At 47.7% G+C, this 23,736-nt stretch overlaps 3 protein-coding genes across 3 annotated transcripts in view; 2 read left to right on the forward strand and 1 right to left on the reverse strand.

Annotated features, from left to right (window-relative positions):
• LOC135914640 (uncharacterized) overlaps nt 1-11,105 on the reverse strand; it is a 30,571-nt gene extending 19,466 nt beyond the window's left edge. Inside the window, exons 1-2 of the mRNA XM_065447576.1 lie at nt 10,644-11,105; nt 6,882-7,078 (exon numbers count right to left, since the gene is read on the reverse strand). Coding sequence (XP_065303648.1) covers nt 6,882-7,078; nt 10,644-10,857 — 411 coding nt within the window. The 5' untranslated portion in view covers nt 10,858-11,105. The remainder of the gene's footprint in view (nt 1-6,881; nt 7,079-10,643) is intronic.
• The window catches only part of LOC135914650 (histone deacetylase complex subunit SAP130-like), a 612,247-nt gene that overhangs the window by 118,948 nt on the left and 469,563 nt on the right, over nt 1-23,736 (forward strand). The window lies entirely within an intron of this gene.
• The window catches only part of LOC135914611 (nucleolar MIF4G domain-containing protein 1), a 192,595-nt gene that overhangs the window by 6,626 nt on the left and 162,233 nt on the right, over nt 1-23,736 (forward strand). The window lies entirely within an intron of this gene.

The raw sequence follows: 23,736 nt of genomic DNA on the forward strand, positions 1-23,736 counted from the left end.
CCTTATGCATCTTCGCCCTCTATAATGTACCAGCAGTCGCATCGGCATACGACTCAGAGAAAATTTCTTCATTCCGTCAAATTCTGCGCAGTTTGTTTTAATTTAACTAAATTACAGTCTTTATTTCCGCGAAGGCGCTTTCTCTTATGACCGTGGTCCTGCATATCTTTTGGGACCTTAAAGATGAATTTTTCTGATACACCAGGTACATGGTTAAGAAACATCAGCAGCGATCAAGCGTGCCTTCAACGAAATGGAGCAATAGATTTGCCAGCAGTAAACATTTCCCATATCATTATGAGGTAACTGCACAAGAGAAAGCTCTACCTCGGCATCTGCCATCTCAATAACAAGTAATGGAGGAATGGTTTCGCTCGGCATGCACTGCATCGAATTTGATTAGGTTCTCCGCACTTAAAAAAACAAACCTTATCTCTGCACCTTAAAAAACAATCTATTCATTGTAGGAAGCATTCTTTCTTTATTTAGGTCGTATTTATTACAAAAAGTTGTTCGAAGTCGCAAAATTGAAGAAAACTCAAGTACCGACTCTCTAGTTCAGCAATAAACAGCGATATCAGAGTTCTCCAAATTGCGCTATCAACACGTCTAAAGCGAATAAAATTTATGTACCGCTGTGAAATATATCACTGAATTGTAAGTAGTACTTTTGCAATAATCTGCTCAGCACTGTAGCAATTTCAGGCAATATCTGAACTCGCATATTTAACTTGCCCACCTTAGATGTTCTCACACGAATTTTACAGAATTGCGATAATTGTTTTGGGTGCAGAGTTACGTATATGTAAACTTCGTGATTCAGTTTCCTTATGGCTTTTATTATCTTCACCATTTCTTTAAAAAGCTATGAAGCGCTAAATCACATTTATGCTTCCTACAGTTGCTACAAATCAACTTTCCTTCCCAAATATACCGACTAAAGCCTCCTTTTAAGAGTCTGTTATTTACTATGTACAGAACAGGCAGAGAAAGGAGACAGGAAGGAAATAAGTTTCGTTATAATTTCTGGTATAAACGATGGTCTGGAGGGAGAGCGATGCCTTCTGGGTTTAATATACGCAAGTAACATTGTTCTATTAGCACAAAGTAAGGTAAATATTCAGCTTCTCTCCAATATCTTTGGAGAGGATGGGGAAGTTGTAGGTTGCAAAAGGTGTTTAATGATACTACTTATAATGCGGTCACAGCAGAAGAAATCAAGTACGGAGAGTTGAAGCATACAAAGAACGTTGATCTATAAGAATTGACCTGCAAGTATTAATTATGCTTACAGCATGGATAGTATGAGCGAAGAGAGTACAGACGTCGATGATGGAAAAACAGTATAAAGGATGGGCGTTATGGAAAGGAAATCGGCAAATTAACTATGAACAACAGTAAATAATTGTTTCGTTAAATCCGGCAAAAGCCATTGGAATTCAACTAACCTAACGAAATACGGTTGATGGAAGACTTATGTATAATGTGTAGTGATTTTCCTGAGATTTCCATTGCTTCGGATATATGCGACGTACAATGTATCCGGGGGGATCGGCCCTCTTTGCTATGACCCTCGCTCGCCAGGGAAGGCCATGACCAAGTCTGCGTGGCAACGACTGCATAACGACGACGCAGTGACAATGATGAAATGACTGAAAAGGATGACAATGGCATGAAAATGGCGGCATAATCGTGATTGGGTGACGACAGCATGATTAGGATGGGATAACGAAGAAGGAACGACATCGATGGAACAACGAAGGTGATACGACGATGATGGACTTGACGACAATGGGATGGCGTTTCTGAAAGGATGACTACTGTACGACGACAGCGTGACGACGACGGCATTAAGACAATGGCATGACAAGAGTTTGATGACAAAGCTGAGACGGTGATGCTAGAATAACGAAGATGTAACTACCACGATGGCATCACGACCATGAGCACATACCTCGTCCAAGCGAGCAGAAAAGTTGGGTCACGGGGCTGGAGACATAGATTCTGGAAAGTGCGTGAAGTATCCTATAAATGCTAATCACATTAAATGAAGAAGTATGTCAATTGAAGGTGTAATAGACTACTTGTCGAAGTCAGACCAGGGTTTCTGAGAATGCGCGGCCTTCTCAGAAAAAGCTCATTGATTACTATTCGTGCGTAGCGTTTAGGATATCACAGAAGCTTTTGAGCATGGTTTCTTAATAAGTATGGGAATCATAACCGAGCTAAATCAGGATATAATTCTATCAATAATCTATGATAGAAAATAGTCAGTTGGAATATTTGTGTCAACGGACGATGAAAACAACACTAACTTACGAGGCAAAAATATAGCATAAGATTGAACGGTTTGTTCACATAGACCATATATTTTCAAGATGTACTAACATGACATTTTCGGCTTTTCATTCTTCGTGTTAGGTTAACGTCCTGGACGCTGAAGCCCCGTGAAGAATACTGGCAAGCCTCAGAGTTTCCCAGATAAGCGTAGTTTTTCTAGGAATATTGGTTCCCTATGCAACGAGATGTGTTGTGATGTCATGACAAAGATGGTGTTCCCGTGAGAGCGAGACATCACAACATTTCGAAACTTGATCCAGCAGCACTCACAGCAGCGGAACCCAGAACCAGCATCATCAACTCCGTAAAAACCTTCCTTTGCTGCCCTACATTCGAAATTTGAGACAATGGCGACCGCCCGAAAACCTACAGCAATGGTGTAGGCATCGCCCAAAGAGCAACAATATCACCGGTTCGGTTCAATCTAGCGATGCATGGCTTCACTGTGCAGCTGTGGAATGTACCTGGAGTCCAATGCGCACTGTAAGAAGACGATATCACGGCCTGGACGGAGCCCAGCGACAGCCTGCACACGACAGGAGTCCAGTGCCAGGCAATCCAGTAGACTTTCAATATTTTAGCATACTCGCCACTACTGGCATGGCGCCGTCGACAGACAATACGATGCATTTTCACAGGAGGAACGTTACGGTAATGCTAAAACGTGCGCGTATTCCTTGCTGGTACTGAGATCAAACGAGTGTCCGACAGAGTCGTGCGAATTCTATGCGTCCCATTTCAAGAACGGGTCAGCGCAACTGTATCGCTGCAGCGCAACCACAGTAGCATCAGTTGCTCCATCTGATCAAGTGCATTGCTCACCACCGTGGAGGAGCAGGATTACGCACTGCTGGAGCCCCGGCACAAGCTGGACTCGCCTCCAAAGCTTGGTACAAAGCCACATGCTTCAAGCTCATGTAACTTCAACTTGAAAGCTGGACCGCCTCATCTGCGAGGCTCTCCGAACGACGACTAGATTACCTAAACACACTCGTATAAACGATCTCTACGAAGACTCCAGAATCACTGAAATGCAGGATATCATTCAGACTAGAGCAGAGGGCCACAGCATCGTCAAAATTTCTCCAGGGCCGGGCGAGCTCTCCTCGCTCTCCGCGGGCTGTACATGGTGGCCTTGCCAAGCAGTGAAGTTCCTCTTCTACTCGGATACCAGCATGGCAAGACGTGTAGTAGCTCTGTCACAAGCCATTAACTAGACGATAGCAATGTAAGGACCACAGAAAAGAACGAACGGATCGAGCCACGCAGGTTGACCGTAAACCTGTGGTGGCATTTACTTACGCGTTCTGAGACCCTGCGTTCCACACATCTACGCTTGCCTTCGTAGCTCCATTTGGTACCGACATGCAGGTATGGCGTCGACCACCTCATATGACGATGCGTCATATATAGGCGTCAAAAGCGTTGCTATACCTTGCAGAGTATCAGCCACAAGATCTACGGCAATAGTGTAGAGTCTACGCGGAGTTGGCGGAGGCGGTGCAAGCTTTGACTAGGTCGCCAATAGAGCACTCATAGCCGCATTACATAAAGCTTCTGGATACAAACTTGCAAAACCGGAACAATATCGAGGAACGGGTGGACTAGGTCACACCTGGGAACGTGGGTGACCCTGGAAACAGTGCTGCCCACCGTGCAGTGAGTGCGCTTCATAAACTCCGCTCGCTAGACAAAGACCTCCTGATTCCTAACACTCCTCACCTGCTGGACCACATGCAAGCTGGCCTCCTCAGTTAATAATGATATTGATGTACCCTTCGCTTTCTTCTCCTCACTTCTCCGGGCCATTTTGTACGTATAATGAGGTATCCATCCACTCGGCCCAGCTCGCCAAGTCGTTTGCTATACTGCAACACAAAATACCAGATAACCCTTTGGGCAGTTGCCTATGTAGCTGCATAGTAGACGGCCGATGCAGCCAGGGCGAGTGATGGAACTTCATGATGCCCTGCTCCGAAGTGACCACCTTCTGTGTCATGATGTTACTACACATGCAAGTAAGGTCTTAGCTTACTTCCACGCATTTGGCATATCTGGAATCTGGGTATCTTGTAGCTACTTCAAGAAAAAGAACACCTTTTCACGTCTCCTAAACATAGTAGCCTGTCACAAGAAGTAACAAAACATAAGTGTCAACAAGACAAGAAGCTCAAATCAGTGGGGGAGTTAGTAAAATTAACAGTGAAGGTATAATTACCGAAAATATAGTCAAAAATAAGTTACACTATACCCCTGTAAAGGGTGCACCGCCGCATATCTACGCATGTTGAGGTGAAGCCACCGTACGGAACACATTTTAAGAAATTGAGCGAGTTCGCTTGGACTAGGTAGCGCTCGTGGTAGGCAATGGTGTCAGGAAGGCAGCTTCAGCAGGGCCCACGAGAAGGGAAAATTAGTCGCAGAGTAAGCAATATGCAATAGGCGCCGAATTATAGTCAATATGATAAAAAATTAACCACATTGCACTTTGACCCTGTAAAGGGTGCACCGCCGCAAATGTAAACGTACTGTGGCAAAGCCACCGTATAACACATTTTGTGGAAGTAGAGCGAGTTCGCATGTACAAGGCAGAGTTGATGCGTCGCCATTGATGTCCGCTTAACAGAAAACGACTTCCATGGGCGCTTCCAGTAATGGAAGAAGGGGTGGACTTAGTTGTATTGTGTCTAATTTGGAGCATTTTGAAGATCAGCACGTTTCTATATCAGAATATTTGTGAAATAAATTTTCCTTAACGCAGACTGCGCGAAGTTTTGGGACAGACCTCGTATGTACCAAGCAGGTGGCCACATATTTGTCTTTGTGAGAACTCCACTCACTTAAAGACTGCAGTCTTTGTGAGAACTTCAGTCGCTTGAAGACTACAGCGCGCAAGAGGGCACGCAATATAAAGGTTGTGACCTGCAGATGTGCTGCGCAGTTAGACCCTTCTGATTCATGCAGCGCTCGCGAAACGACAGAAACGGAAGTGCGCAATACACATGCTGAATCTCCAACTAAGATTTATAGAACGCTAACATAGGAAGCATAAGAAAAAAACAGACATGTCGCAACACCTTGAAACTCTTAGGTACGTGCATACTAACCATTCAATTTCTGCACGTGCTGGTAATATTCATCGTCATTCATGGCAATGGAATGGGGAGATGCTAACGCAACCATCTCTTTTTCTTCTGGCATGGAAAGCCTCAATCATTTCGCGCGTGGACACGTGTCAAAATATGTGAAATGTAATGTAAGCATTGTTAATCAAATTCATCTACCGTACGGTGAAGCACATATAGGAAAGAGAAAAGATCCGCAAATGTTGAAGATGACCAGCGTTCACTGTCCAGAGCAAACGCTTATTCCCTTGGCGCTCATTGCAATGACTGTGGCTGCTGGCCATTTCTTGAAGAAATAATGGTATTTCGCGCCACCGACAGCAGCTTGCACGCGAACTGACTGAGACCCTCTATATCAGAATTAAAGGGGATGGCTGCGTTAGCCAGCCGTCCATTGCCAAGAATGACAATGGATATACGTATGTATAATTTGTTTGCATGCGCAGAAATTGAACGGTGACTACACATATCTGTAAGAGTTTAACAGTGTTGCGACATATCTGTTTCTTATGTTTCCTTTGCCTAGATACGAACTGTGGCGAACACAAAGACAGAAGATTTGGATTTTTGGTGCTCTGACCGCTAGCCTAACGCAACAGTTTTATGAACACTCACTGGTATGTTAGATTATTCGCACCGCATAGCCCACCCATCATGCATAAATACTTTGCGTATTCCAGGAATATGTAACAAGGCAATCGTATATATAAACCAGCCTGAGAAAATACGAGCATGCTGGTGAGAAAGTTTTTCACGATAATTGGAGAGGCCAAGTACAAAACGTGGCATGCTATCGCAGGTTTAATGGATATCAGGCGATCAAAGGAGAAGAGAAAAGAAAAATAAACATACATACCCGTATTCGCATGCAAATTCGGAAATGGGTGCAGTGGCTATTGCGGACAACGAATGGAACAAAATAGAAGGAGGAGCTTTACGATACCATCAACAAAATGTTATCCATTACTTCCCCTCTAGTCGCAGCAGCGCACACCCTGTTTGACACCGGGAAAAATACAGCAACTAATAGCTTAGAAATGTAGGTAAAGAAATTTTCATAGAGAACCGCAATATATTTTTGTGAACTATTCTGTGTTAGCATTCTTCCAATAAATTTTAGTTACATGTGAGTCCGTGTACTGGGCACTTCCCTTTCTGTAGTTTCGTGTTTTGTGAACATTGCACAAATCACAAGATGAATACATAGCAACTTGCTCAGTTTTCAATCCTAATGTGCAGTTACACTCTTGTTCGTCCTCGCCCACTAGTGCGCCGTAGTTCCCAATACATGCATGGCTAGCTAGCCAGGTAATCTCATACGTGACCCCGAGCTCCTACTTTAGACTCCACACCGATACTTGTATTCTCGGTACATCGCACAGCTGATCAGATATCTGCAAGTAGCGCGCCACTCACATGATATGACATGGCAGGGGCGCCGGCCGGCTGTGAGCTTGTGTCCACGTTGACGGTGCCACGAAGAAACTCCCAGCACTTGTAGTGCTCCCATCGGGAAGTGTAGGCGCACGCCGACGCGCGCGAGCCCTCTTCCTTCTTCATCTCCTTCACGAAGTAGTCGCGCAGTGTCTTGATCTTGTCCTTCACGTTCACCACTGCCACAAACGGAAAGAGTAGGCTTAGACCATTCACGGTTAGTCGCCCCTAACAACTTTCACGAATACCGTGGCAGCACCCTAGTTATAAATAAAGAAAAATGGCAAAGCCCATCCCACGATGAACGTCGACGTTAAAGTTATTATAGCATTGAAGTAATGCGGCGACCGCCCGAATCGCCGCCACCGAAGCGCGTCATGTATGAGGCGTATATATAGCCGGACGTAGGCTTCTTCCTTTTAGGGCTCCCGCTGCTGCTGACATCTTTGGCGAGTTTGGACAATATGCACATAATACGGCTGAGCAGGTGATTGTGATGTCTGAAGCTGATCGCGTTAACGTCCGCAAACACGCTCCTCTTTGACTCCCCACTACTGCTAGCGAACGTAAGCAACTGGAACCCAAGTTGGCGTCACAGAGGTTTATTGAAGAGTGGCACATGCCCAACGGCACATACTCAGTCACCAAATTTGGTCCTGCCGTTGGTATTGATCTCGGTTCCCTCAACACAGCAGCCCCCGATGCCATGCCCATTAAACCATGGGTTACTCAGTCACCAAGTTTGGTGGAAGAACCGCTAGATGCGGAAAAACGCACTGACAATCAGAGAGAGACAGCGCAAACTGGGTAAAGCTCCAAAACTACCAATAGCATTAAAATAGATCTTAATATATCCGCGTTCATTCGTGTTATACATTCATTATAAACATTCGTGATTTCATTTCGCGATATATTGAGGCAAATAATTTGAGAACGAAGTCACCGCATTGACTGGCAGTGGGCCAGTGCCGTCAGCGCCTTCGCAGAGAGAGAGGGGCACTATGGGAACGCTGGCATGAAAGCGGTAACGGAGCCAGCTCTTGAAGAAGACGACGACGACGACGAACGCGCGAGCCACAAGTGACACGAGCGGGCATTCGCGCGGTTACGCCGAGGGAACCCTCTGCACGGAACCCTCTCATACACGACATTTCTTCAATCAACCTCTCGCCAACTTGGAAACCTAAGTACGTGCCACTGAGTGTACGGCGAGCGAGGGAGCGATTCTCAGCGTTCGCAGGCACTGGCGCGTCCCACTTTTCGTCTCTCGGAGACCACGCGCGGAATTCTCGGCAGCACTTGTGGGTATGGTTTATGTGAGCTCGCCTCGCAGGCGATACCTGGAACATTCTACACGCTTCCAACATCGACAATGTTTGTGTGGTCGTAGCATAGTGAGCTGAATGGGAGACTGAATGGGAGCGTGTCCAAAAAGAAACGCGAGAGAGGAGCCCCGTTGCCGCACGACGCGTTTGTCAGCGTTGGCACGCACCGGCGCGCCATGCCTTTAGGAGGCTACGCGCAGGCTTCGCGAAAGCGGCACTAGATGGCGCTGAGTGTTCCTATGGAGGCGCAAAAGAGGAACCCCGCTGCAGTACGCGCCTCATGCATGACTCGTTTTGACGCTGACAATACGTTGTGTCGCTATAGTGATTCCGTGCTAAACGCATTACCGTCGACAGTCATCGTGAGACAGGTTCCGCCGATCTTTGATTAATTACTCACTATACAATCGGAGTAAGGAATTTTTCGGCTACCCTTGCTGACTGCCCCTGTTGAAAGGCTAGTCATAGGGTGCATTTGTTTTGTCACTGTTAATATTTATTAGACTGAAATCTCGGCATTTGGTCTTCCTCTGGCGGTTCTCATTTCAAAGAGCGATGCCCTTAGTAGCACTCACTTGAATGCACCGCTTCTTGTGCTGCCTGCTGCAACACTTCTGTAGTAAAGGTGAAACGCCTCCAGTGAACACGAGTGAAAGTTGCTTCCACCAGCCGTTGACTAACCACCACATTTAGAGTTGCGCCATAAGTTGATGCACATGCTTGGCTTCGTCAAGGTGAAGCCTGACGTGAACGAACCCAAGAAGTGGCAATGGGTATCGTTGGCTCATTCAGGTCAGGTGTCATTTAGATAAAGTCAAGCATGGACATCAAGTTAGCATGTATTTCGGAATACGGTGGTAAGTGCCATCTAAACGACGCTAAACCACTTCGCGAGTACTCTCGACGTGCATCATATCGCGCCCAGAATTCTAGCTCGGTAAGTGTTTTTCACACTATATCATTATTTCACATATGCACTGTATAATTATTACACTAAATATTTCTGCAGCACGGCATGGCCAACGGCGACACTAACTTTAGTGAGCAAGCGATAAGTTGGCCGGCCTAAGATCCTCTAACACCCTCTTGACATCAAAACTTTTGATCATCAGATAATCCTGATTTTTATACATTAAACTTATGCACAATTCATGCAAACTGTCATGTAGGTTATCTCGACGCATGAGACGCACTTCTTGTATCCGAACCTATCAGAAACTTGTTCAAATAATAAGAAACCCTTCAAATTGCTTCCTTTTTTAATTCTCTATTGGCAAAGTTAGGAACTTGCGACTGAAAGAATTTCGGGGACGCAGGCAGAATGGTTTCAATGTTCAGATGAAAGAGTCTTTTTCCGTTAATACCAATCTGCTCTGCTAATGCTTCCGTTACAAATTCTTTAATACTAATCGTTAATCTGCTACGATCGGTTTGACACCCATCAATTCTCGCAGTTAAATTCCACCGCGTTCGGAAGTCCCGACAAATTCACACTATTCTCCGGAGGAGAAACCAGGTTATTTTGTGCCTAGTGCGTTCAACTTCGGATGATTTCAGCTAGTGAGTAAAGCGTACGCGTAGAAGACTATAAGTGCTTGAGACTTACGGAGGAAGTGACATAAATGAAAAGCACCAGCATATGCGAATTCCTGGGATCTGTGCCAGCAGCATTGCCCGCAAGTCCCCTGCCGCATGGAACGGTATATCAAAATAAGGGAGAAGTAACAGTATATGATATCGAAATGGTGTGGGGTGCAACGCGGAAAAAACGAGATGAATAAAAACCGCATGGTTCGCTCGCCCATGGTGAAATTCAAGCCATGTCTTGAACGCGTGCGTCTGCCAGCACGCGTACGGTTTATGCGAGCTCGCCTCGCAGGCGATACCTGGAACATTCTACACGCTTCCAACATCGACAATGTCTGTGTGGTCGTAGCATAGCGAGCTGAATGGGAGACCGATATTCAGGGTCGTATTCGAAGTGCCATTCGCGCGCGTCTAATCTTGACTGCTGCCAGGCGTCTAAATTTGTTTCCGGAAAAATAAAGGACGTTTACATATTTTCTAATTGCTTTAACTTTTCACGTCCCACGTTCAGCTACCGCGGTAAGCCGTCATCTACCGCGACACCGGTGTCTTTTGTGAGATTGCTATCCTTCACTCCGCTTCATTAGGTTGCCAGCCTTCCGCGCCGACTTCTACTGCTTCCACTGGTATTCTAGTATGACATTTCCCGAGTAGATGCATCCACTCGGGCTGTATAGTGTTTCTCGCGCAATAGTACATCTACCTTTTATTCCGACTGGTGTGCAGGCTGAAAACATGCACAAATTCCAATGGTACCGACGGCTTCAGTGGTTGCCTTCTGGCCGACCGTCACACCACAGAGCAATAGGAGGAGAAAGCACCATTCGCTCACCGTCAAACTCGTTGCACATGCCATCGGCGATGGCCCTCATGGCGTACTCGCGTTGGTCCCTCTTGTAGTAGTCCGGATGACGGTGGTCCCACAAGAGCCGGAACTTCTGGTACAGCCCGATGAGCCGCGTCTCTTTTTCACTGGTCCAGGAGTTCTTGCGCCTCTTGCCGTTACTCGCCTTGTTGGCTGCTTCCATGGTCTGCCAGAAGTGCATCAGAGGTCGTCGAAGGCCGCCGTGGCGAGAGTCACGAACCCACGCGGGCGAAAGAAAGGCGCTGTGGCGTCGCGAACAGCAAGGCGCGTCTCGTGGACACTGCGGTTCAGTCGATGCGATGTGGTGGCCGGCTCGAAGCGGTGAAAAAGAACGCCGCTTAGGGGACCGCTCCTGCTGTGTGCACGTGACGCCAGGCGCAGCGGACCAATGGTCGCACGCCTTGTGAACGCGCGCACGCTTGGCTCATTAGATATATGGAGGATCTTCCTCTTTTTCCTCGCCAGCCAAACGCCCGCCCGCCATTTATGCTGCGGGTGTAGGCGCACGCTTCAGCACTACCACACGGAGGAAGAACAATTTGGGCAGAAATCATTGGGAATGAATGTCCAAGTCAGCGGTAGCTTTTTGACGCGGTAAGCGTCATTTCGCAACTTCACCTAGATGGTGGTATGTCTGTGCGCATCAATTCCCTTCCACGCCAACAAGGGTCAATGGGTAGTCCGTGGTCTAATGGGCAGAGCATCGGACTCCTGTTTTGAAGGAACCATGTTCGAAACCAACCATCCGAACAACATGAGGTACTGGGCGTGAGCCGCTCTTCAACGAGCCTTTTTCCCGCCAATGTTGGTCACGGTATGTGCCACTGAGCACATGCTGCTCTTCGATGAACCACCTTCACGTCAACTCGTGTCGCTGGTTATGTGCTACTGGGTGTGTGCCGCCCTACACAATGTGTACGCACCTCTCTTCATTGAATCTAGTTTACTCTAACTTGCGTCAGTGGATGTGCGGCGCTCTTCAATGAACTTCTTTGACGTCAACTTCGAACACGCGCCCGCGAAAACTTCGCGGAAGTGCCGCTACGTCGCACAGCGCGTCCAGAGGGAAGCCTGATAGAGGAGCCTGGCTGTAGCGCACGCCTCATGCATGGCGTGTTTCGGCGATCGCAATACTCTTTGTCGCTACGTTGGTTTAAGGAAAATCGAATCGACGTCGACAGTCATCCTAAGATGTTTTTCTGCCGAAATTGTTTCCACGGTGCCAGTATTTTATGCTCTGAAACACGTGGGCATTCCGTCGATTACAATGTGAGGCTCTTATGGCGCAGTTCGCTCTCCTTATCGATGTTTCATAATTTTTGTTGCATTTGCCGACGTTTTGGAGACTACCCTTGCAGCGAGTGACAATTCCCACCTATTCTAGCTAGCAAAAGGCTTCCAGTCTTGGGCTTCTTGGCTTTAGCTCCGCGTCGAAGCTGGACGGCGCAACGCCAGCCGAAGCCAGCAGAAACGCTGAATATGTGTCGATATTTCTTTTACGTACTGACACTGAAGCTGAAGCGTTCTCTTTGCGTCTGTGCTACGCAGCCCTAACCACATACAAACGCTGGGCGCGTTGCCCACGTCATACACAAACGCTCACTACGAACACTACATGCCGCGCGTGCGTCTGCGCTTCTCCATTCCGACGCAGCGCGCGCGACGTCATCACTCTTGCCATGCCATCTCACTCGCGCCTCCTCGCTTAGGCTTAGCATGATGTGAGCGTTCGCTCGAACCAATCCGGGTGCTCCTCCTTATCTATGCTAGCAGTAACGTCAATCAATCCGAGCGCCTCCTGTACGCCTGTCTGTTCTTAATCGCTTCTTCTCCACCGTAACTAGGGGGCAGTGGCGTAGCCAGAAATTTTGTTCGGGGGGGGCTGCGCCACTGGCCCAACATATATATATATATATATATATATATATATATATATATATATATATATATATATATATATATATATATATATATATATATATAGCTGCACGTTGCAGCTCCGCCTCCTCCTTAAGAGGAGGCTTTAGCTTGGGCGCTCCTATCTAAACACATACAAAAGAAGAATTCGTTTTTCTCGGCAACCACTGCACCAAATTTGATGAGGTTTGTTGCATTTGAGAGAAAAACTTAAAATGTAGTGACTGCTGGTTTCGAATTTTTCATTTAGGTTGTAAATTATTTATTAAATATTGGCCAAAATTGAAAATTTTCAGAAAACGGAACTATCAAGTTTAAAACTCAGTGACTCAACAATGCAAAATTATATCACGATTCTGTGAATTGCATCTAATAGTACATCTACAGTGGACAAAATAGATATGTTACACATGAATCTCAAAAAAAATTAGTATTGTGGAAATACGTCTTTTGCAGAACCCTTGTACACAATGTAACCAATTCACGTAAGATACAAATTGACGCAGCAAACTTGTCCGCCTTGACTGTTATAATAAATGCCGTTTACAGAACGAAAATATCTGTTCTTCACGTATAGCTAATAATTTGTAAACGTCGTGCTTCTATTTTTTCAAGCTTTCGAATTTTTCAAAATGTTTTAAACAAAATTCAGGCCCTAAATCGAAGTTCTGTTTCCAACAGACACTAGGATATAGCTTGCTCTCAAATGCAACCAATTTCAAAAAAAAGCGATAAGCAGGATTATCTCAGAAAAGCGTTTCTGCGTTTTACAAGTATTTGAATAGGCCGCGTCGGATTGGGCCCGAGCTAAAGCTTCCTCTTAAACAATTTATCGAGGGATCAAATACATGAATAATAACTGCATTGTCATTGCCAAAGATGCTGCAAACGAATTCTTGAAAGCTACGCACTGTAAATACAAGTAAAATATGTATTTTTTCATAAAATATTATGCTCGTATGTGCCAAAAATTGTGCCCAACATAACTGACGACAATTCTTCCATGTTTTTTGTCTATTTATTAAGTAAATAAAATATCACACGAACTTTACAACTATATCAGTTCGAAACCAGGAAAGCAGTGCATGCCGCTGATATGAAAAATTAAAAGGCAATGAACTGAACAAGTTGAGGACAAATATGTTAATGAAACTTTGTCATTCAAGAACCGTGCTTACATTTTTGTATATATGCAAGGGCCAGTGAAAAATCTCAATGACGCTGTCGTTTGTTCCAATGTATTACGCAGGAGTAGCTGTCCCTTGTCGTGTATCGTGAGTAATTGCACCGAAGTTATAGTCGCCACAGAGAGCACGTATAAAAAGCAGGAGTTCTGCAAGATATATGAGGGCAAGTCAAATGAATGAGCCAACAATGGGGTACTTTATTTAAAAGTAGTCTTCATGAGAATTTAGACATTTGTCCTATTTACTAACGAGTTGCGCGATTCCCGTCTTATAAAACTCCTTGGGTTGCTGCTTCAAAAAGTCTGTATCTGGTTCCCTTGAGCTGTTTTTTCGTTTGCCCCAAAATGTAGAAGTCGCAAGGTGACAGGTCTGAGCTGTATGGCGGATGTTGCAGTTTCCCACTTGAACTTTGCCGGTTTTGCATTAACCACGTAAGCGACGTGCGCGGGGACAGGCATTGTCGTGGAACAAGATGACCCCATTCGTCAATTTTCCACGTTGTTCGTTCTTAATCGCGACACGCTGCCGTTCTGGCGTTTCACAATATCGGAAGCAATTGATAGCCTCTCAAGATTTAGCAAATTCTATCAGTAATGGACCCTGTCGATCGAAAAAAAAGTCGACAACACTTTTGCAGCGGAAATGATGGCCTTTACATTCTTTGGGCGTGGTAAATTCGAATGTTTCCTCTGTAAGCTTTGCCGTCGTGTTTCAGGCTCGTAGTAGTGGCACCAAGGTTTGTCCCCGATCACAGTTGCAAACAAGACGTCGTCATGCTCATTGTGATACCCGATCAGATGAGTCAAGGCAGCGCGAAACTTCTCCGTCTTCTCGCGATGGATAAAAATCTTGGGAATCCATTGCGCACGAAAGAGCCGATAACCGAGAAGCTCATGAATTATGGCGTGAACCGAACCGCGACTGATGTTCAGACGGTCTGCCAGTTCATCGATGCTTATCCTCCGTTCTTGTTTCAGCAGCTCATGAACCTTTGAAATTGTGTGGGGGGTGATTGCACGATGGTTTTGGCCCGGTCTTGGAATGTCTTTGCAACGTCCTTTGAACCGTTTGCTCCAACGCTTCACAGTGGTCAATGAAATGCAGTGTTCAACGTACACGGCAGTCATATGGTGATTAATTTCTCTTTTGGAAACACCTTCAGCTGTCAAAAACTTCGCGACACCAAGCTGTTCAACTTTCGATGTGTCCATTATGTGACGCAACCATATGCAACCCAGCGTATGAGAGCATTAAAGAACATTTATCTTCACACCTGCGTGTCACTTTTGTAAATGAGACATGCCGTTCTCCTGCGCGCATGCCTCGCAGATAATGAACCGAACCATTATTGCACGGTTAGGGTAGGCTCACTTTCATTTGACTCGCCCTCGTACATTAGAAATGCAAAGATACAATGGGATTTGCAAATGCGAAAACACGGCTTGATAAAGGACAAAAAAGTGTCACTGGAAACAAAGTTCACTGCATGTATACACGAAACCTCGCAACAAGATATTTAAGTATACATTTAAGTCTCCAATGAGTCTATGTATGTAAGAAGAAGTAACTGTATATGATGCGTCAAACAAGGCAAATAAACCTGTTGCACAATCATAGATTCACAGAATCCTAGATTCCGCCCCCATTCCATCCACTCCCCCCGATGCATTGCGCGCGACGGAAAGCGACGCGCTTGCTCCCCGCTTTTCTCCTTTGCGCACACAAGACTGAGCCACCATCGTCGGCTCACCCATTCTACCTCCCCTCCTACGCTTTCACTCGCACATACGGCATGCAGCGCGTGGTCACGATGCTATCACCCTTGGACTTTATACGAAACGTGAGGGCGACGGCGACGGCAGTAATGCGCCTGGAGTGTCCATATAATTGCTTTCGCAATAATATAATAAACGTATCCGTCAACTGAAGCGTCCCGTCGCCCATTACTTTCCGCAAAAGAAGTATCAAAATCGAACTTTCACCATGCGATAATTCGCTGCGCCGCAACAATGTATTTTTTTGTGTGAGGCGGAGGCACCGAAATGAAAAAAAACGCATAGGAAAGTATGTTGGCCAGAATCGAATGCCTACTTCGGGCACCTAATGGGGCTACGGAAGGAATACCGAAGAAAACATGAGACGCTTGGTCCACTGAGAACCATACGCATAACGCTCAGTATCCTACAGCGGCGAAACAAGACTTTCCGGAAAGGTTCCGCTCAAGGAATGCGGTGCAATCCTTCGAGTCCCCACACTGATGGCGGCGAGCGACCATTGTTTTTTTTTTCTCATCTACTAGCCAGAAAGTGTCCAAAACTATGTCAGGTGAAAATGCACTCGGCCAGAGCAAACCGAACACGCACCGAAGTGCACCGCACGGTGCATGGTCGGGGCCATACGAGAAAAACGTATGCGCTCTGGCTGGCTCTGGCAGCCCGCGGGTAGGGTAGCGAGAACAAAAAAAAAAAATTGAAGAGGCTCAATGTGTCCTCGCGAATAAAAGTCAAAGTAGAAAAAATAAATAAGAAGGTAGTTACTTTGGCTGGCTTTAGTGTCTTGACATGGATGTTCTGGCGTAGGTTAAAAAAAATGTTGATATTTTTTTATGTGACATGACGGCACAAATGAACCACCCCAACGTTTCGTCTCATAGGACCTCGCTGCCTGCTTTGTCAACTCGTCTGCTGGTGTGTTGATTTGGCTTGTCTCATTGTATGTTCCGATGTAAGTCTTTAGAAAAGTCAACGGACCTTTGGCATCAAATATTTATAACAGCATTAAACCCACAAAGTTCCGCAACTGAAAATCTAGAGCACAACTTTGGAAATGTCAATGCACCTTTCACATCAAGAGCTTATGAGATTTATACCTATAAAGTTTCGCAATAGATAACCATGCGCTCCATAGATTCCGTGGCCTCAGTGAGATGCCGCGGCGAGCCCGCTCACCATCAAAGCGCCCTTGAAACTTTGTGCTCGGATGGAACTGCTTGGCGTTATGTGACTCCCGACTATGGGCGTTGCCACGAAATCCAGCCCGAGTTTGCAATCTTCGCGGTTAAATGTCTTTTCGAGCGTCAAAAAGACATTCTAGACAAAATCCAGAGTGATTTCCGGCGCCGGGGGTCGCTTTGGTCGGCGGTGCATGGACAACACGAAAAAATTTCGGGGGGGGCTGAAGCCCCATAAGCCCCCCCCCCCCTGGCTACGCCCCTGCTAGGGGGGTACAGTTTTTGAGACCGAATCGAATAACAATCGAATAGTGCCAAGAAGAGATCGACTGCGAATCGAGTAGCGCCAGAAGCAAATCTAGTCGTAGTGAGTCACAGGCCTGCGCGGCACACCCAGCACAATACGGCGTAAGCTGGAGGAGCGGCTGCATATGAGCTCCATTTTCGGTGCCACGCACTACAGGGTCTTCGCGGCGAAATCTGTTCTCGTTGTTTTCACGACAACGATCTGAACTGTCTGCCCAGCGTCGACGGCGAGCTGCGGCTTGTCTTGCGGCTTGTCCTGCTCCCTGTACAGTGGTCTGCTGAGCCCGATGTTGCCTGGTTGTAGCCACGTGCGTAGCTCTACTATTCGCTTCTTCAGCAGCTTTCGTTACCTTGTGATGAGACGCCATAACGTGTACCGAAGAGTAAAGACAGGTATCCAGACAACGTGGCGCACAATTCGCATACGTTGACCCGTGGCACGGTACGTTGCTGTTGTTCTTGGTGATGATAATGATGGTTTATTGGCATCCCGTTCGAAACGAGGTGGTGACGAATAGTCACATAGCCTGCTTGAGTTAACCAGGTCCGGCTACAAGCAGCATGCAACTGCTTTATACAACTGCTACATGTCGCGACACCTCGTGGAATATAATGGAACTGAAATGAAAAGTTTGTACGTATTGACGCTACGCAGCGCGTATGTAACATCGCATGTCAAATAGCGCGACACGATGCCAATGATGATCGTGATGATGATGTATTGGCATTCCCTTCGAAACGGGGCAGTGACAACCGCTCACCTAGCCCGCTTGAAGTAATCAGGTATGCCATACAAGTTTTTCTTTACATCAATATCTATACATCTCCATAATTTTCTTTTTCTTCCTCAAGACTTCTCTATCTAGCTTTCACCGCTACCTATGCAAATGCAAAGCCCCTTAACCTTCGCAAAGTAGCGACACTCTCCGCCTTCACTAGTCCCCGTTTCTGCTCTCTTTCACGCTCCCTCCTCGACCGTGGCGCCGCCTACACTGCTCGAGCGTAGCAACGGCGCCAACATGCGCTCCTCGCCACTCTGTAGACGCTTCTCGAGGGAAAATGCCGCTGAAGCACGGCGCGAGGGCCCACGTGATGCTATCAGACCAATAGCGACGCGGCGTCGGCCTCGGCCACAGCGCGCGAGGAGGAGGGTGAGAGAACAAACGCGAGTCAATGACATCTGAGTTAAAATCAAGAAAAAGAAATGGGCCTGGGCAGGACATGTAATGAGGAGGGAAGATAACCGATGGTCATTAAGGGTTACAGACTGAATCCCAAGGGAAGTGAAGCGTAGCAGGGGGCGGCAGAAAGTTAGGTGGGCGGATGAGATTAAGAAGTTTGCAGGGTGTTGTGCCATTACCACAAGCCCGGATTCCGAATCTGCAAGATGCAGAATCTATCCTGCGAGCGCCCTAATTCTCCCTTCACAAGTCAAGATGCTGAGCCGTCAGGCAGCGGTGTCCTGCGGGAGAAGCCTCGGCGAGCAGCATGTTTGGACGTGTCAGCGAGTACCAGACAGCCCGGCGCCGCACCTCCTCTTGCATGGAGGTCACCGCGCGCGCGAACTTTGAACCGGGTGGCCAGCGCGGTCGCTGGTTGGACCTCTCGGACGACCGTTGTGTGCTGACTTTGTATTGGGCCGTTTGAGTGACAATGGTTCCTCGGGGATTATAAAAGCAGCGACGCGCTGCCTGAAAAACAGGATCCGCCGACACACCGGGAGACAGTGTCGCTCCCGACTGGGGTGAAATGTGTCACGCGTTTTCGCCGGACGTCGCCGTGCGGGAACAGTCGCGTTTGTGTGAGCTCTCGGCCCCAGTGCCGATCCGATCTTGTCCTGTACAATGACCTGTATATAATGTATAAAATCCCTTTCGTTATTCTCATCGACGCCTGGCTCGGAGTCTTCGCTACCAACGCTCTGTCACGAAACGGGTGACGAGCGCTACGGGACCACAAAGTCGTAATAGTGGTGCAGCGGTGCAGTCGTAACAAGGGGCGGCATGGCCACAATTAGTACATGGCCGGGGTTGTTGGAGAAGTATGGGAGAGGCCTTTGCCCTGCAGTGGGCGTAACCAGGCTGATGATGATGATGATGATGATGATTAGGTACACTGAACCATTATGAACCGTGATCAACCAAGCTCCCAAGGCGGTTACATCTGGCGTGGTGGCGCGACCCATATCTTGAAAGCTATCTGCAAAAGCGGCAGAGTGCGGCATGGGCTGAGAGCTCCGTGAGCACTGGGTTCTCGCCGCTTTGTTGGCGTTGAAGCGAGAGGCAGCACGCAGGTGAATTTGCTCGCTCCTGCGAGCGCTATGTTGAAAGCGATCGTCTTACGGGACGAACGGAGGGAAGATCTTTTCGTTGGGTAAGGACAGAATGGCTTACGCATTAATAGGTAAGGGCACACTGAAATCTGGTGGTTTTAACCATCGGATTTCAGTGTGCCCTTATCATCTGTTAATTCGTAAGCACCGTTGGACACCAGCTGCTGCCTAGAGGACGTGTTGGAATAGGTCTCCTCCTGCAGCTACTCAGTACGTAGTCCGCTTTATCACATCTTCTGTGGCTTTCTTGATGACCGGCGTTGGAAATCTACGACAGACATCCGTTATCCTTGCTTGGAGCTCGTCTTACGTCCGGCTCGATCATAAACAAGACCTTTAATCATCATCGTCATCAGCCTATATTTTGTCCACTGCAGGACGAAGGCCGCTCCCTCCGATCTCCAATTACCCATGTTCTACGCCAACCGATTCCTACTAGCGTCTGCGAATTCCACAATTTCATCACACCACCAAGTCTTCTGCCGTCCTCGACTGCGTTTCCCTTTTCTTGGCACCCAATCTGTAAGCCTTATGGCCCACTGATTATCTAACCTACGTATTACACGACCTGTCCAGCTCCATTTATTTTTCTCTTTATGTCAATTAGAATATCGGCTAACCCCGTTTGATCTATGACCAACGCCGCTCTCTTCCTGCCTCTTAACGTTATGCCTAACATCCTTCGCTCCATCGCTCTTTGCGAGGTCCTTAACTTGTTTTCGAGCTTCCTTGTAAGCATTAAACTTTCTGCCCCTTATGTTAGTACCGGTAGAATGCATTGATTGTACGCTTTTCTTTTCAATGATAATGGTAAGCTTCCCGTCAGGATCTGACAAGGTCTTTCACATAACCCCGAAGAAAGAAATCGAGTGGAGAGAAGTCAGGTCCGGCGTGCCCGCGACCGGGCCGGTGGGCTAGACCTGCCGGTACCGAAGTGGGACTAGCCGGGTGTGCGACGAGTTCGCGTCCTTCGCCGGACCTGCAATAAAGTTTCTTCACTCACTCAAGTCAGGTGACTTAGCCGGACAATTTACAGACCCGTGCCTTCCAATCTATTGCGCATGAAAAGTCGCATCTAGCCAGTTTCGTGCTCGGCTACTGCTGTGTGCTGGAGCCCCGTCTTGCTGATACCACATAAGTGGAAGACGTGACAGTGGGACTTCGCTGGGAAGCTTATCCACCACTCCTTCAAGGATTTCGTCCACTGTTCTGCCATTACCACAAGCCCGGATTCCGAATCTGCAAGATGCAGAATCTATCCTGCGAGCGCCCTAATTCTCCCTTCACAAGTCAAGATGCTGAGCCGTCAGGCAGCGGTGCTCTGCGGAGAAGCCTCGGCGATCAGCGTGTTCAGACATGCACACAAGTGCCAGGCAGCCCGGCGCCGCACCTCCTTTTGCCTGCAGGTCACCGCGCGCGCGAACTTTGAACCGGGTGGCCAGCGCGGTCGCTGGTTGGACCTCTCGGACGACCGCCGAGTGCTGACTTTGTATTGGGCCGTTTGAGTGACAATGGTTCTCGGGGAGTATAAAGCCGCGAGGCGGTCGCCTCCAAAACCGGATCCGCCGACCCACCGGGAGCACAGTGCCGCTCTCGACTGGGGTGAGATGTGTCACGCGTTTTCGCCGGACGTCACCGTGCGGGAACAGTCGCGTTTGCTGTGAGATCTCGGCCCCAGTGCCGACCCGTTCATGTCCTGTATAATGACCTGTATATAGTGTATAAAGTCCCTTTTGTTATTCTCATCAACGCCTGGCTCGGAGTCTTCGCTACCAACGCTCTGTCACGAAACGGGTGACGAGCGCTACGGGACCACAAAGTCGCAATAGTGGTGCAGCGGTGCAAAGTCGTAACAGTGGATGGCAGCTACGGGATTGACCGGCATCAGCTACCTCGGCGCGGTGAGTGCCTGAAGTTTACCTCAAACACCAGACTTTCTCTGACACAGGTTATAGTAGCTTAGGGAAGGATTTGGTGTTGCATTGTGATAACCTTGTGTGTTTCAAGCCTAGTAAGAGTGTTTTGAAAACCAGGGGTTGCTGAGGGGGTAAACAGGGCAGTGTGTGAAATACTTGCATATGTCTTACTAGTAGTTTTATAGTAGCGTACGGCGGGTATATTCAAAAAGGGTAAACAGCAGGAGGACAGTGTGAACGATGGAGAAGTACAAGGTCAAAGAACTTCTCCAAATTTCTGAGGAGTTGGGCATTGAGTTGGGCTCAACCAAAAGAAAGAATGCGATCCTTGAGGTCATGAGGACTGAGTACGTAACGGCTGAGGAAGCCGAAGAGGCATTGGCGGGTATCAAGGAACGTCGCTAGGAGGAAAAGGAGGAAAGGAGAGAGAGACGTGAGCACGAGCTTAAAATGAAAGAGTTGGAGAACCGAAATAGCTCGCGCGCGCCTAGTCTCACTTCTAACGGTCCAAGAATACGCGATCAACTTCCACCCTTTGTCGTCGGAGAGGATATGGCCAAATACCTCGTGAAATTTGAGCACGTGTGCGAATGGAATAGCATTGAGCGATCCCTCTGGGCACAGAATCTGTTAGCCTTGCTTCCTGGGGAGGCATCAGACGTAATAACTTGCTTATCGAAAGAGGCGTTTGAGAGCTACAGTGATGTGAAGGAAGCGCTACTGCGGAAGTACAAACTGTCGCCCGAAGCTTTCCGGCAGAGGTTCCGGTATGCAAAAAAGGGCAAGGAGTTGAATGTTGACTTCGCGTTTCGTCTAAAAGCCGACCTGGTGGAATGGCTGAAGGGCGAAGAGGTTTACGACGACCGCGACAAAATCGTCGAATGCATCGCGTTGGAGCAGTTCTACCGTTGCATTGATGAGGATGTCAAGCTCTGGCTGTAAGATAGGCTAAAGGAGGTTAAGCTAAACAAGGCAGCAGAGTTAGCGGAAGAGTATTACACCCGCCGCAGCTTGCACAGCAAGGCAGTGCGCGTAGAAAAAGCAGATGGGAGAGATGGGTTTTCCGGGAAGCCAGAAAAACGGAAGCCATTAACTTGCTACAATTGCAAAAAGCAAAGGCACATCGCTGTGAACTGCCCAGAGAAAATTGCTTTTGCAACAAAACAGCGAAATGATACGACGCGTTTTTTTTGAAGAACGGAAACCGTTAACCTGATACAATTGCAAAAAGCAAGGGCACATCGCTGCGGACTGCCAAGAGAAAATTGCTTTTGCAACAATACAGGAAACTCACAAAACCATACGACTATTGGAGCCATATATGCGGGAAATTAAGGTAAACGGCAAGAAGTGCCGAGCACTTCGGGACTCTGCAGCAACTATGGACGTTGTCCACCCGTCTTTCGTATCCTCAAGTGATTTTACGGGAGAGTGCGCTAGGATACGGCAAGTGGCCGAGGAGGAGAGTGTATGTTTACCGATCGCAACGGTTGTCATTGAAGGAGAGTTTGGGAAACTTAACACAGAGGCCGCTGTGTCTGCCGCCCTCCCGGAGCACTTTTCCTACCTCTTCTCAAATAGCTCGGAGCAGCTGCTGAGGGATCAGGGCAAATCATTCTTTGCCGACGTGGCGTACATGGCCCTCACGAGATCCAAAGCCCGCCCGCTGTCGAGGGAACTTGACTTTGCGTCGGTGAGCGAACAGCGGTGTGGCACACGTTACGATCAAGGTAACTTAAGTGGCGAGCAGGCACGGGAGAGGCAGAGCTCGGAGGCTGGCCTAGGCGAGCGGGTTCTGGAAGTGAGTGGGAGTGACACGTGCAGTGCTAGCCGCGATATAGACGCGACGCCGCAATTAGGCGATGCGGGCTCCACACTCGCTCCGGTTTCCGCCAGCTGGCAGGAGCAGCGGGCAGTTGAAAGAGAAACTCTGATTCGCGAGCAACAGGAAGACTGTTCACTAGCCGATCTGAGGAAGAGCCTCAAACGGAGAGTGAAAAAAAGAGGGTTTCATTTGGCAAGAAATCTGGCTCATTGTACCGCCGCTACACGGATAATCAGGGTCGCAAATATAAGCAGCTTCGGATTCCGCGAAAATATCGCCGGGAAAAATGAATGACCTCATTTGCTTCCTCAGTAGTATGTTTTCGGTCCAAGCGATTTCAAGGGGACCATTCTATTGGACGTTATTATTGCTGATTATTAATTGTTCATGGTATTTTGTGTGTTGTTGATTTGAAAACTGGTTGTTTGATCCTTGTGTACCAGATCGTACACCTGCCTCTCGTTGCAGCGGGAGCAAAAAGAGGGATAGCAATTTATTTAGATTGATTTGGATTATGGCCTTGTCTGGTGTTTGACGGGAGACAGAGGGCACTTGTTCGTGTTGGGTGTTGCCTTTTGCCGGTCGGTTTTGCAAGCTGCAGAACGACCAACCGGGACCAGTGGTGAG

Source organism: Dermacentor albipictus, chromosome 1 (genome assembly GCF_038994185.2).
Source record: "Dermacentor albipictus isolate Rhodes 1998 colony chromosome 1, USDA_Dalb.pri_finalv2, whole genome shotgun sequence".
NCBI lineage: Eukaryota > Metazoa > Arthropoda > Arachnida > Ixodida > Ixodidae > Dermacentor > Dermacentor albipictus.